Here is a 13,902-nt window from a genome sequence, read left to right on the forward strand (position 1 = left end):
CATTCCTGTATACATCTGTTGGGACAAGAAAAACCTAAAATCATTTGGCTGTCTCTCCTACAATCTAAGTATTTGTGTATATTCAAAATGTAGCCATGTTTCTCAACTTCAATCAAAGTCCTTAAATAAGGTTTTCATATTTTAATTAACTCTTTTCATAAAATAGATTTATTTTAATACATTTATATTGATTAGAAACTACTTAGATCTATTTTGTTAATTAACATAACAATATAAGCCAATATTGAATACTGAAGAGTATTTTCTTGGTTAATTTTGCATCAGTAGTACATGCAGATACATTTGTATTAATTAAAATTGCTTGCATACATTTCAAGTATGTTCTTTAATGGTTTTGCACAGTGCACATCTTTGCAAAACAAATGTTTAAAATAACACTTCAGAGGGAAATCACAAATATTTCCAGGTTGAACCATCAGCAAAGATGTGAAACAGAACAAGAAAGTTTACTAGTTCTTGTGGTTCATCTGTGGCAATGCTGTATTTAAGTTAATCTGGAAGAATATATGCATCCTCTTCTATATCTTAGGTAAATAGTATAGAGGAATTTATTAAATATTAAAAAGAAACTTGCTCACAGCAAGTAAGACATTTTAGAGGACCTATAGACACTATCAAAGAATGTTATAACTCTCTAATTATGATTAGCATAATCAGGGATCACTCTCTGGAAATACAGAAAGAAAGTTTGGGTATTCTGATCCTCAGTCTAGAAATCTGGGCAGGATTTAAAAGTTGTTTTTCATCAAATACAAATTTGATAACCCATGCAGCCATAATAAATGTATGCACAATATTTACAGATTTCCAGAAGCAAAATCTTGCAATATTCTATCAGAAGCATGAGAAATTCAGAAAGAAATAGAAGAATATATTCAGAAATAAATAAAAATAATGGATTAGGAAAAAAAAAGCTTCTTGAATTGTATTTTTTTACTTCTATTAGCTTCAGGAATTATTGGCTTTTACTCTTTGCTGCTTGATATTGTCATGCATGGAGACTGAGAGGGGAACAGATAAAATAACTGTTCACTTGTTAATGTTCCTCAAATGAAGACCAGCTAACTGCAACAAATACTCAAGTATTAAACATGCTAAAGAATACTTTAAATATATTAACCTCCAAATGTAATTAACTGGATTTCATTTTATTCAGTAAGAATTTTTGAATACAGGCAGCTACTTCCTCCTGGGGCATTAAAAAAAAAAAAAAAAGCACCTGATCAAGAGAAGGAATTCACAGAGTTCCTAAGGAATGGCAGTGGAGAACTACCTGGCAATTAAAACAGGCAATTATTCAGAGGGGTGGCAGGGAACAGTGTGGTGACCAGAACTTGGTGGAGATGACTGACAGAACAGTGTGATGGTCTCTATATACACTTAGGAAGAATTCTAGGAGAAAATTTGGCGAAATACTGAAGATGGCCAAAATGTTCGATCCTGAGAGCTGCTGGTACACACAGGCAAGTCTCTTGTACTCAGCTTTGCTGGGTAAATGCAGCTACAGGCAATTCCATTAATTAAGTCCAAAACCAGCCCAGAACCACACAGCCAAGTATGAGTCTTCTGGCACAGAGCAGTATGGATTTCTGCTTCTCACCTTGACAGGGGAACATGTCACAGCACATGCAGCTGCGTCCATGTGCTGAAACTGTGCAGAATGAGGTACACGGTGAAGTCAGACGGGCTTATGCCACTGGTGCCCCTCCTGTAACCAAGCCTCACACCCATCAAGGGAACAGGGGATCCCACACTTCACACAAGAGGACTTAAAGCATTTTTTGTTTTTTCCTTTCTTTTTCAATACTGACCTTCTTCATACGATTTTGTGAATGCAAAACCTTTTCAACAGATCTACTCAGTGTCTGAAAATCTGAGTTGCTAAACTGAAATTGCACTGGAGGAATCTGCAGCCTCTATGCAGATGGGGCTTTTCAAAGGCAATGCTTTTGAAAGGCAACACTAATAATTTAGAAAGATATTTCTGTAAAATTGGTTAAATAAATTATGTATTTGGCACATGCAAAATAATGATAGGAAAATATTTTTCAGAAAACAGCTCAACTTGGTAAATGTTTTGGGAGTCAGAGTAAACTTGAAAAACAAGCCACAAATGGAGCCCTGATCTTGATTTAAAACATCTCCTGATTCTGGTTTACTGAGAAAACTGCACTCTGTTCTTCCTCACACACGTGTGTTTGAAGTGAAGCATGAAAACAAAATGTTTGCAAAAAGGACCTATTTAAGTTTTTGGTTCAGGCTCTCTCTCTGTTCCATTGAGTCTTAGAAAATTGTACACAGCTTGGTAAGAACTATTTTCAGCGGTAATAAAAATTTATTACCCTTGTGGTACTTACATTTATCTTCCGCACAAATTCTTTCTTTTCCAGAGCAGGCTGCCAGCTATTTCTCATCTCCTAAGTATTTTGCTAACAACCAGATCAGAACACTATATCCTTCAAAGTGTATGGTGGGTGTCTCTTCTTCAGGAAAAGAGGAATGCCAGGGGTGGGGAAAATGCTGTACTACTTTGGAAAACTCACTTGCATGAGGTTGTCTTTATGTTAAAAATTCCTACAAACTCAATCACACACAGCTCAGCTACGCATTTGGCGGTCTGAGTTTCTTATTTTCTCACATTCTGGCCATCAGCTTTAACTGCACTGTTTCACCTGCAGGAAATCTTCATTCTGGCTTCACTAAACTGCTTCCTTTCCATAGACATCACCCAAAGTGCAGAGCAATAAGAAAAATTGCTACAGAAATGCACTTTGTTCATCCATCCTTTGAAATATACGAACTCTTAATGGGGAGTGCTCCTGGAGCAATTCAATCCTTAAATCACATCCTTTTCCTTCACAAATCACAGCTAGGTGAATTTGGAATACCTGACCTACAACTTAACTTACATTTCTCATCTGACCACCCTTCCTGCTGCACAGATTTCCTCTAAGGCTCCCCAACAGTGAAACTTCTTGCTTTCCTGCAAGAGCCATTCTATTGCTACAACTTTTGGGCTGTGAGTCAATGGTTATGAAATACAAATTTATAATGCAGTGAAAAGATAATCTAGGGTGTATGGAAGCCAAGACACTTAAGCTGCCAGTGCTTTAAGAGAAAGAATAGTGTCAAATCAATTCCTTTTAATTTCTTGATTAAATTATTGATTATTGATCTTGATTAAATTAAATAAAATTGAGTAAAAAAATTCTCAGAGGACTTGCAGTATGAAATCAATATTATTTTAAAAAGCATTTTTCACCACTTCATACTTGTGCCTGAGATATTAACAATATACACATTAATTTATTTACATGTTTGTGCAAGCACAAAGGTTACAAAACTAAGAAGACAGCAAAACCAGAAATTTGCAAAGAGCATTGAAAGCCATCAAATCTACCTCAGATCTACTTTACAAAATGTCATTGTTTAATCTTCATATCTCACTTTCAAAAAGTTGAAAATAACCTTAGAAAAATGTCCTTTTTAGGAAAGACTCTAATCAACATAATTTTTTCTCATGCAATTCCTATTGAAAATTAATTTGAAATTTCAAGAAAACATTTGAAAACCAGACAAGCATACACGCCATGCAATTATGTACCTTACTAAGTTTTTCCATGTCTTGGTAGTATCCTGCTGCCTTTTTCTGCTCCTTGGCCACTTCTGAAACCAGTCTCATGATAGTTTCTCTGTTAGCTTTAGACTCTATCTCATGGACATTCACAGCTTCTTGAAGAGCAGCAACCTGGTCTTTTAGTGTCACATTTTCTTTACATATTTCAGAGACCTTGAGAAATAAATCAAATATTAGTAGCTTCTTAAAAGCTATTAAAAATTAAAAATATTCATCCCAGTTATACCTGCTCCTAATCATGCCAAAAACGACTCAATGTTTCTGGTGACCCCTAGGTTGGACTTATAATTGCACGCTACTGCTCCTTTAGAAAAAGAGTAGAAAGACAGCTAAAACCATAGAATTATATTCTCACCATAAACCCCCACCTTGGCTAAATGTGACTGAGATTTGCTCCCACACAGAGTTTATGATGTATTAAACAGGTGGAGAGCTACTGCTGCTGCATATCCATGCTTGACACGAGGCAGGTCAGAAAACAGACCTTGCAGCTCCTTCATGGGAAAAGCAAACCATTCCAGCCTGGCTTTTTCAGATGTGTGCCTTTCATTTGAAACAAGAAAGCTGCAATTCATGCTCAAAACTTTTTAGTTTTAGTTAGAGGTTGGAGTTAGTAACAGATATTTCATAAGCACATTCAAGGACAGGGCCAAATACCTGATGTGCTGACATTATGAGCAGCCAACACCTTGGAAAAAGGAGTCCTTTCCAGGAGGATTCCAGGGCTGTTCTGGTACACTGTGCTATTTCCAGTCAGTGGAATAGACAAATGTGGGCACTTCAAAGAGTGAGCAAAAAATGTACCCTGATTCCTGCTGGCAAGACATTTGTTAAGACTAAAACAGATCAATTCTGTCTTAAATAAAACCATAATGTGAAAAAGAAGCTAAATAGATGTGCCAAGACCCCAGGAAAACTAGTTGCTAAGGATTCCTAAGGCACAGCTTTCAGCACAAATTAGATTTCCCAACTAGATTTATTACTACTTTGTTAAAAGACATGAAAATATGTTTTTTAAAGCTCTAACGATTAATTATTAATTATTAAAGCATGCAAGAGTGCATCTTGCGTGGCAACATTTTTACAGCATCTATTAAAATTTGAATGTGCTTGTAATATTATGAGGGCGTACACTCACTGGGATACATACCTAGATGATCTTGATTTATTAAGACTGTAATCTTACAATAACATGAACATTATGAAATAGAATTTCTCCAAATATCTATTGTGCTCCAAAGTAAAGAAAAATAGAGATCAAAGAGTGGACAGAAGATGAGTCAAATGCATAAAATTAGAATAAAATTACTTTCAGAAGCACTGACAGATGTTAAAAGAATATACAAGCAACTTTCTTTTCCTAAATGGAAGCTTAGTTTTTGGAACTTCAAAAGGTTTTGAAGTATTCTGAAGAGAAATTATAAATTTATATTATTAAGTCTCAGAAGCACCACAAAGTTATTTAGAGCATTTAATTACAGGACACAGAAAAGGTTATTTTAGGGCATGCCTTTTCAGATGTTTGTATTTAATGGTATGTCAGCTCAATATTAGATCTAGTGCTACAGTTTACACATCACCTGTTGATCCCCCCATTAAAGTTTTAAGGAAAGCTTTTAACCAAGTATCTAAGCAGGACTGTATGTGGGAACTACAGGCTGATAAATTATTCATGCAGATAAGAGCAGACTGAGTTCACCGAGGCCTATTAGTCTTCAGCACCTTTGAAAATTAGCCCAGTAGGAAAAAAAAAAAACGTCTTTAAATGATAGCACTGTCTGCAAACCATAATTAAATACAAAGATCTCTATTATTTGTTTTACTTCTGTGACAACTAAGTATTTTTCTGTTAAAGCACTGTAGAGAAACATTTGCCTACACAATCACCTTTGATGTTAAATGTTCTTGTGGTTTCTCTTTTTCTCTGATGTCTATGTCCAAGAATCCAGAAAGATGTGTAAGGAGCTCTTCATAGTTTTTACTGATTTTAGAAGCTTGAGTCATGTTTTCTTCACAGTCATTCAAATATTCACTAATCAGACAAAGAAAATATATACGTCAGGATGAATGTTCCCTGAAAAAGAACTCTAGGCAAAATACATTGTCCCAAGACTATTGCTAGCTTCTGCATACCACCAAATGAATTTAAAAGTTGCATTTAATTCTCTATATCTTTTATGTAATACATAATAACTTTTGCTGTTGCCTTACGTGAAAACTTTTCATCATTGCTTTTGATAAACACCAAAAAAAATCTTCTATGATCCCAATCTCATTCTCAGCATAAATGTAAATAAAACACAAGAACTAAGTGACACGAATAAATAGTGCCCTCAAGACACTACAAGTAGAAATTGCAAGCAAAACCTTAGAAGAAGTAAGTGGGGGGGAGAGAGTGATAAATTCTTAGCAAAAATATTCGAAAAGCACATCCCCTCTCTCTAAAGAAGCTGACAGAGATTATTAACAAACTTCAAGTAAAGAGAAGCCTTTCTGGACCAATGGAAGTGTAAGACATCCAGAGTACCTGTGAAGGGAAGTTTACCAGCAGAAGCAGAGATGGGAAGCACTTTGCTGTGCAGTACTCTGAAGCACTACTCATGAAAGGGATGTATTCAAAAAGACAGCCTCTAGGGGCTACCACAAAGATATTAAGAAAAGGGAACTTTTTGCCAGCAATTTCACTCAACAGGAGCCTATCACACAGATGCATATCCCACATCTTCATATGGGATATGAATGCATTCTTCAGCCTTGAGAGCAGTTGTCAGTTTGTAAACACTCCACAAGAACAACAACAAATAAATTAACTGTGAGTTTAATATAAACGTGGTTACATTCCTCCCCTTGCCAGGGACAACCATGGGTCCAGCAAACAAGAAGCATCACAGTCTGATTCCGTAGGAAACACAGAAAACATCTTGCTCATGGTGCTGAAACGCACATCACTTATGAAAAACTACAAACAGAGAGCATAGCAAAACCAGCCAACCAAACAGAGCTCAAAACAACCACTAATGTAATCCAAATGTCAACTCCAGCATCTCTCAGTAACACCCACGAGTCAGGGACTTAATGGAAGAGTGCAAGACTTGGTAGATTGGTAGTGGTAAATTTGCAAGACAAGCTTCCATTTGAAAAACGAGATTCTTTCTAAAGGAAGTTCTTCACTCTAGAATAAATCAAGACCTGAAATGTAACCAAATACATGTCTAGAGCAAATATTTTACTGAAAATCATTTGCTTATCAGAGTGTAGCGCTATTGTCAGTTTTAAGGTGGGTCCAGTAGTCATTGCTGGACTCACTTTTTTCCATGTCTGATTTCTTCCTCTCCCAGCTGGCAGTCAGACAAAGCTTCATTCCATAACCAAAGAGCCCCACGAGACTCCAACAGGAGATACACAATGAGTGCAAACACAGTACACTGAATGCTTATAAATCAGTAAGCCAAACAGACAGTCCATGAAAATATTTAACACATAACCTTAGGAGGGGGATCAGCACAGCTGCTGAAACTGCTGCAAGGTGAAAGAGAGGGGCAGAATAAAGAGGGGAATGGAAAACATTCATTCTGGGCACTGTGAGGGCAGTTCCACATACTGCTGCATGGCACACACCGTGAGCCAAAGGAGCTCTGCCTTCTGCAGCAGACACTGTCACCCAGAACACAAGCACCCTCACAGCTTCCTCACCTCTGGGCACCTTCCCTTCCTCTGCAGCCCCAACAAAACTAAACCATGAGATGATTGCTGAACTGCTGTTGTGAGGAGGGGTATATCAGAAGTGAAAAGGCACTAGGCTCAGACATGCCATATATGCATGCCTATATGTCAGAATATTATGTAAGATTGACCACCCACAGCTGTTCTGTGGCTCTAAAAACTGAGGTATCCACTAACAAAACCATGCCTGCTGCTAAAAATAAAAAATCTGAAGTACAAAGCACTCATTTGATAACTTTACGAATAATCTAATTACCTGCAGTAGGGCCATAGAGGTGTGAGCACCTAGAAAATAGGCAATCAGGTACAAAAAAGTAGAACACAGCTTTTTCACAGTTTTGCTAGCTCTTCAGAACTAATGAGCAAAGACAAGGGAAGAAAAAAGAAGAAGAAAAATGCTTTTGACAGTTCACACTCTAAAAGTACCATGGCAATAGACATGTCAGGCAGAAAAGCACCATTTCCAATAGGAGAGGTGCGCACCCTGGAAGCCAATCAGAGAATTCACCAAACATTTCTTACTGTATCCCCAAGGTATAGAATATAAATATGCACTTCATGTGTGCTGGCTTGCTCTTCCCTCTCATTAGTGGTTTTCAGTGAAAGTCTTTTTTGAACACCTAATTAGGACTAGTCATGTGCCAGGCACTACCAGGGTGGCCAGAATAAGGGACTGGAGTTCACTGAGTCAACACATTGGTTAGTGTGAAGTGACACATGTAACCATCAGCTGAGGACAACAAAAAGCTTTGGAAGCAAACACTGCACATTCACGAGCAATCCAGCATGGTTGTTCCTTCCAAATGAGCAGAGTCACTATCCCTGTATCTCTTCCCTTTTGCCAGAAGTCCAGGGGCACACTCCAGGCGCACAGTGAACCAGAGCTGGGATTGGTAGAGGTGGAAATCAAGATTTTTTATTTTTTTTTTGCTCACTTCTGTCTTGGAGCAGTCCCCTGATCACCACACACCAGCACAAATAGAACTGATTACACAAGTATTGTATGCCAAAGAGAGCAGCCAGGACTGTTCTGGGAGTGACAGCAGGTATTTATACCCATAAAATTGATTGTATCACTATAATGGCAGGCAAGTATGAAACACAGTATTCCAGAAGTTTTCTCCCAGTGAGTTAGGCAAGCAAACAGGATAGGAGGTTTTTCTTCCCTTTTCTTCTTCTTTTTCTTTTCCCTACCAGAAATAGCATTTTAAAGACTCTTAATAGCCATTATGTAACACTGCACTCTTCAGGCAGGGATTTTGGCAAATCAGCTGGTATTAAACAAGTGCACTGTAATGGTTTTCTCTAAGTTTTAAAATTACTTAATTATTCATTTTTAATGCATAAAATCTGGCAGAGCTGTGCCAAACACTGATTAGGGAAAGACAGGGGTCTGGTAAACACTCACCTTGCTCTGCTAAACACTCACTCCTTGCTCTAGACAGTATTGATGGAGTCACAAACATTAGTCTGATAACGGGCAGAAAAATCCATTTTAAAAGTCCAAGTGTCTATTAAAAGGACTGACACGGATTTTGGAATTTAAGAGCTTAGAATATTTTCATACCAATCAATTTTGCTACAAGTCTCCATCCTACAGACACGAAACAGGAGCAATTATGTAGAACTGACATATCAGTGCTCTGATACACTATGCTAAGAACAGGACAGTTAAAAGATATTATATTTTATAAGTTCAATGCATTTCACCTTCAAAGTACAAAACATTCAAACCTCTAGGTATTGACTACCAACTCAAAACAAAATTCAAATTTCAACACCTTCCACACACTCAGGCAGTGTAACAGAATTCAGAACTGCAATAAAGTCTATCCACCAACTTATTTTTCTGTATTGACAACTGTACCATTCTGTCATCCTACCCAAAAAAAAAGTTGTTTCTTATCTCACATGGCTCTTACTTAAGTTCTGCACTTTTCTTATGGAGCTCCTCCTTCAGCTCCAAGTTTTCCTTACATGCCACCTGAGCTGCCAGCTCAGCCTGGTTTTTAGAAGCAGCGAGCATGCACAGCTCTTCCTCCATCTCCTGGATTTGTGTTTGCAAAGACAGGAGGCGAGACATCAGTCTGGCCTTGTTTTCCTTATGGCTTTCAGCTTCAGCCTTCAGCTCTTGAAAAGAAGCTTCTTTAGAGATCATGCTCGACCTGAGTTTAAGCAGCTATAGGTAGAAAAGGAGAAAATTAATGAAGAATAGTTTTCCCACCCTGAAATAACAAGACTGTATTATAAGCTTAGTAATGTGACAAGAAATACATTTCCATCACTACAAGACTGAGTAGAGGGACACAAGTTTACTTTCACATGACTAGGAAAAAGCAATGGAAGAGGTTTGCAAAAACAAAAGCTACTGTTGGGTAACATGATACAACATTTCAAGATAACATCTTACAGGAAAATAAGTTTATTTACTAATTCAGAATTTTGGAAAAGTCTAACTTAAGTTCTGCTGTCTCGTATGTGTCTGCATTACAGCAAAGTTATTAACAACACAATTCCCTCTTTTTTGCCTGCTGCCTGCCTGCTTCCAAATCTGGTTCTCAATTCCTCCAACAATCTAGAGATGCAGGGAGTTGTAACAGCAAAGTATCCTGCTGTATGAGTGTGGGGCTTTTTGATGGCTTGAGGCATATTCAGAAGCAGCTAAATTTTTGGAGCATTGTGTGGTAGGCACCCTCTTCTCATCTTATGCAAATAGTTATTATTGGGTATGATAGTCCATAGCTGTATTTACACAGACACAGCAACAGAGCCTTTTAAGGAAGGGTAGGAGGACAAAAATCACCCTTAAACGTCAAAGACCTCTTACAGGGATGATGTTAGAGCTTTCCAAGAGCCCATGGAGTCCAGTAGATTTTTCTCTCTCTCTTTGTTAGAAATACCATTTTCCATTGAACTATTAGAAGCTTCTCTAGGCGACTGCACTTGAGGGAGACTCAGCAGGCAAACAAAATTTCCATATGATTTTTTTCTGTTATTAGGAACAAGTAATTTAAAGTGGACTTTTTTGTCACAAGAAGTGTTAAGGCATGTTTTAGCTTTCCTGACAATTCCAATTAAAAGCAGCAAGATGCAACTGGAAGGATTTCTGTCCTATCACATAAAATTAATAGGCAAATAATTTAGCCAAGTTAACTGTTCGTTATGGTGAATGACTGAACTTCTAAATTGTGGCAAACATTTTAAGGGAAAAAAATATTTAAGACATTGAACTACAATCCAGAACAACAGGAAATTCAGTTCTCTGTTGGAGTCTTTCAGTATGACCCAGGATACCGAGAGAAATTTGAGAGCCTGGTGAGCCAGCAGAACAGCAACTGCCTTGGAAAAGGGAGGTCCTGCTTCTCCTCTTCCCAGCCATGCATGCTGTCCTCTCCCTAGCTCTGTTTGTCTGACTCCCCTACAAACAACTTCAATAACAACAATAGAAAATAGTTCACTTCTTCTCTCACAGAGGAGAAGGAGAATCACAGAACAAAGGCTAACACTGAGAAATCAGGCAGGAGGATCAGCCTTGCTGCAGCAGCAGCACAGCCTTCAATAAGCTGATGCTTCACATGCAAGCACAGCTTTATCAGACACTTTGGAGCAGCACTGAGTTCAAGAAAAGCAGCTTGGCTTTTTCCCAGGTTCATGGGCTTCACTTCCATACTCCACCCTCCTCTTCGTGCTAGAAAAAGCACTTATATGGCTACAAGGTGAAATAAGATTGGCAAACTGATCTGGCTAAAAAGCAACTCAGAAGGAAAGGAATTATTTCTTAATTGCATGGACACAGCAGAGCACTGTAAAAACTACACACACATCTGTGCTGGGACGAGGGGTGTGGCAGTGTGGGGAAGGAAATGAGCAGCTGAAGGAACAATAGCACTGCTTTGCTTGGCAGCTGGGCCAAGCTATGGTATCTTAGAGTGTTCATAACCTTAAAATTTCTCTGTGGTTCAACTCCCCATGTGATATTTTTTCATCTGTCCATTGTCTTTGTGGTCAGTTCCAATAGCAGAAAAAGCAAGAATAATCCCATATCGTGAGTTTTACAGAGCACTCAGCAGAACAAGGCTCTGACCTCATCTGGGTCATGAAGGTCTCTATTAACAAGAGCATGAACAGCTGCTTTTTTGACTATGCTTTTGCAAGCACTGTCTTGAAAAATCTATAAATCAGTCACACATTCTGGCAATAAAGGCATTCAACATTTCCAGTAATAAATTCTTCGTATGAGAACATGAGATTCTGTATGGATTCTTAAAATTTAAATTTAAGGTACCAGTTCTAGATAAATGTTAAATGTAGGGGACCCCTGCAGTAACTGCAGGATCAACTGATCAAATTAAACCTCAGCCAATGGCCACCTCTGCCTGTAGTTCTGTATGTGAATTAATGTAAGCATTTCATGTCTTCTAAAGGCAAGTTTTACTCCACTTTAAAACTGACCACTACCCACATTGCTGACTTAAATCAATTTTAACCAGTTATATGTTTAAAAAAATTGCTTACGGAAATAAGGCAGCTCTAAAGCTTATCCTATAATAAATCCTCTCCTTAGAAACATCATCTACAGAGCAGGAAGAGAAAAAAGTATGTGCATGTGTTCTTCATCCTCTCTAGCTGCAATGAACCTCATTAGCACAAACACAATCTCACTGATGACGAAAGCAGAGGACATTTGGGGAGCTATAACTTGAATAGAAGGGAGACATGAGTAAAGATGAACAGCTAGATCTTAACTCATCAGGAGGAAGAGGAGGATATCTATCTGTATGTTTATATAACCACAATTTAATTAATTTTCAGGTTTAATATAAACATATTGCACTTAGATGATGATAAAAAGCTACACTGCTTCAAATCTTCCAAATACAAACTTATAATCAGTTCTTGATCACAGAAGGGAACAAAGTAAAAATCATGCAGACATTCTAAAAACAAAAACCCAAAAGTTCTGTAGGAAAAGCAAGTTGTGAACTTTCTGCAAGCTTTCTATTCTCTACATAAGGAAACTGCAAAATATCCTCAGGTTTGGAGAAGGATTTGAAATTATTTTTAGCTGTACCTCTGACTGGGCACAGTCATACTTCACTGAAAGTGCTGCAAGTTCACTTTGAGCAGTTTCAGCTGCAGCTCGATAATGATTCATCTGCTCTCTAGTGACAGGAATATCCAAAAGAACGTGATCATGAGATTCCTGTGAAGACAGAACGAATACAAAACCTTTAGACATCACAGATTTGGAACATTTCTGCTTCAGTGCTCTTTTGTTTGATTGAGCTGCTCCAGGGCATTACTCCAAATGTTGCAGAGTATTATTCCTAGAGTAATACACACTTACTGAAAGATAGGTTCAAGAGTTGCTTTTCTATGAGTCTCCACCTTCATGTCCAAGTTCAGGCACCAACACCAGTGCTAAAGTAAGATGGTCCCCCTCAACAGTCCCATGACCTCCCACTGTTTTCAGCTCTGCCTATCTCCAGCAGTTTCTATATATTTAGTAACATTCAAAATGTCCCTTTTCTACAAACTCACCCAGTTACTCTTTCAACCTGTATAAACTTTAATCCAAAGGGAGTCCTCAGGGGTCTCTTATGCAAAGAATCACTTTGGTTTTTAGACTTCAGATATAGTGCACATCCCCTCATTTTTCCTTCAGAAGAAATGTTGAAAAAAAAAGCAGTGGCTATCCATCTTCTCTGTGCCACTCATGATTTTTCAGATTTCCATCATATCTCACATCCACAGTCTCTCTACCAGGCTGAAGAGTCCATGCCTACTCAGACACTTGTATCTGCTCCTCCAAGTCACTTTTGGGCTTGCCATTTGCTTTTTCACTTCTAACCTTTCAAGATTAGAGGTCTTTTTGAACTCCATCACTTGGACACAACTTCAGCTTCCTGACTGATCCCCATCTCATCCCCAGCCATCACCATAATGATTACCTTTCATTCTTTTTCAAGTCCTGATTCCATGGCAAGCACTGCCTCTGTCCCTCTAGTACAGTCTCCTTCACACCACTTGTACAACCCTTTATCTGTACCCTTTAGATTCTATAGAAGGCTTTCTCCTTTTTGTGGTGTTCTGCTCTCCTGCAGTAGAGCAGAATTTCTAGGCCTTTGTTACTTAAGTCTTTCAAGATGAAAATTCAGACCTGAAGTCTTGGTAGAGTTTCATTAGACAGAACTCTTTTTTCTTTTTTCAATCAATAGTAGCAAAACCTGATGAAATGTAACCTCTTCAGACCACAACTAAGTTTAGGTTATGCTGGAAGGACACATGGCAGAGAACTGAACATGAGATTTGTTCTCCATCAGCTATCACACAGACTGAAACAAAACTGCAATCCTGGTACATTTGGGTATGAATTACAAAATGCAAAACACCCCCAGATAATGACTGCTTTTGGAAAAGATACTGCAATGGAGACAAAGGCATCTTCTTTTCATGTTTCCAACATCGGCATCAATTTTCAGTCTGAGATAAATTACAAGTTCAGCCCCTACCCATTCCAA

The 13,902-nt window shown here is 38.1% G+C and overlaps 1 protein-coding gene across 1 annotated transcript in view; it reads right to left on the bottom strand.

The window, feature by feature from the left end:
* LOC131555982 (coiled-coil domain-containing protein 170-like) overlaps positions 1–13,902 on the bottom strand; it is a 46,752-nt gene that overhangs the window by 14,477 nt on the left and 18,373 nt on the right. Inside the window, exons 6-9 of the mRNA XM_058802333.1 lie at positions 12,453–12,584; positions 9,304–9,560; positions 5,546–5,690; positions 3,626–3,811 (exon numbers count right to left, since the gene is read on the bottom strand). Coding sequence (XP_058658316.1) covers positions 3,626–3,811; positions 5,546–5,690; positions 9,304–9,560; positions 12,453–12,584 — 720 coding nt within the window. The remainder of the gene's footprint in view (positions 1–3,625; positions 3,812–5,545; positions 5,691–9,303; positions 9,561–12,452; positions 12,585–13,902) is intronic.

The sequence above is a fragment of the Ammospiza caudacuta genome, chromosome 3, assembly GCF_027887145.1.
Source record: "Ammospiza caudacuta isolate bAmmCau1 chromosome 3, bAmmCau1.pri, whole genome shotgun sequence".
Classification (NCBI taxonomy): domain Eukaryota; kingdom Metazoa; phylum Chordata; class Aves; order Passeriformes; family Passerellidae; genus Ammospiza; species Ammospiza caudacuta.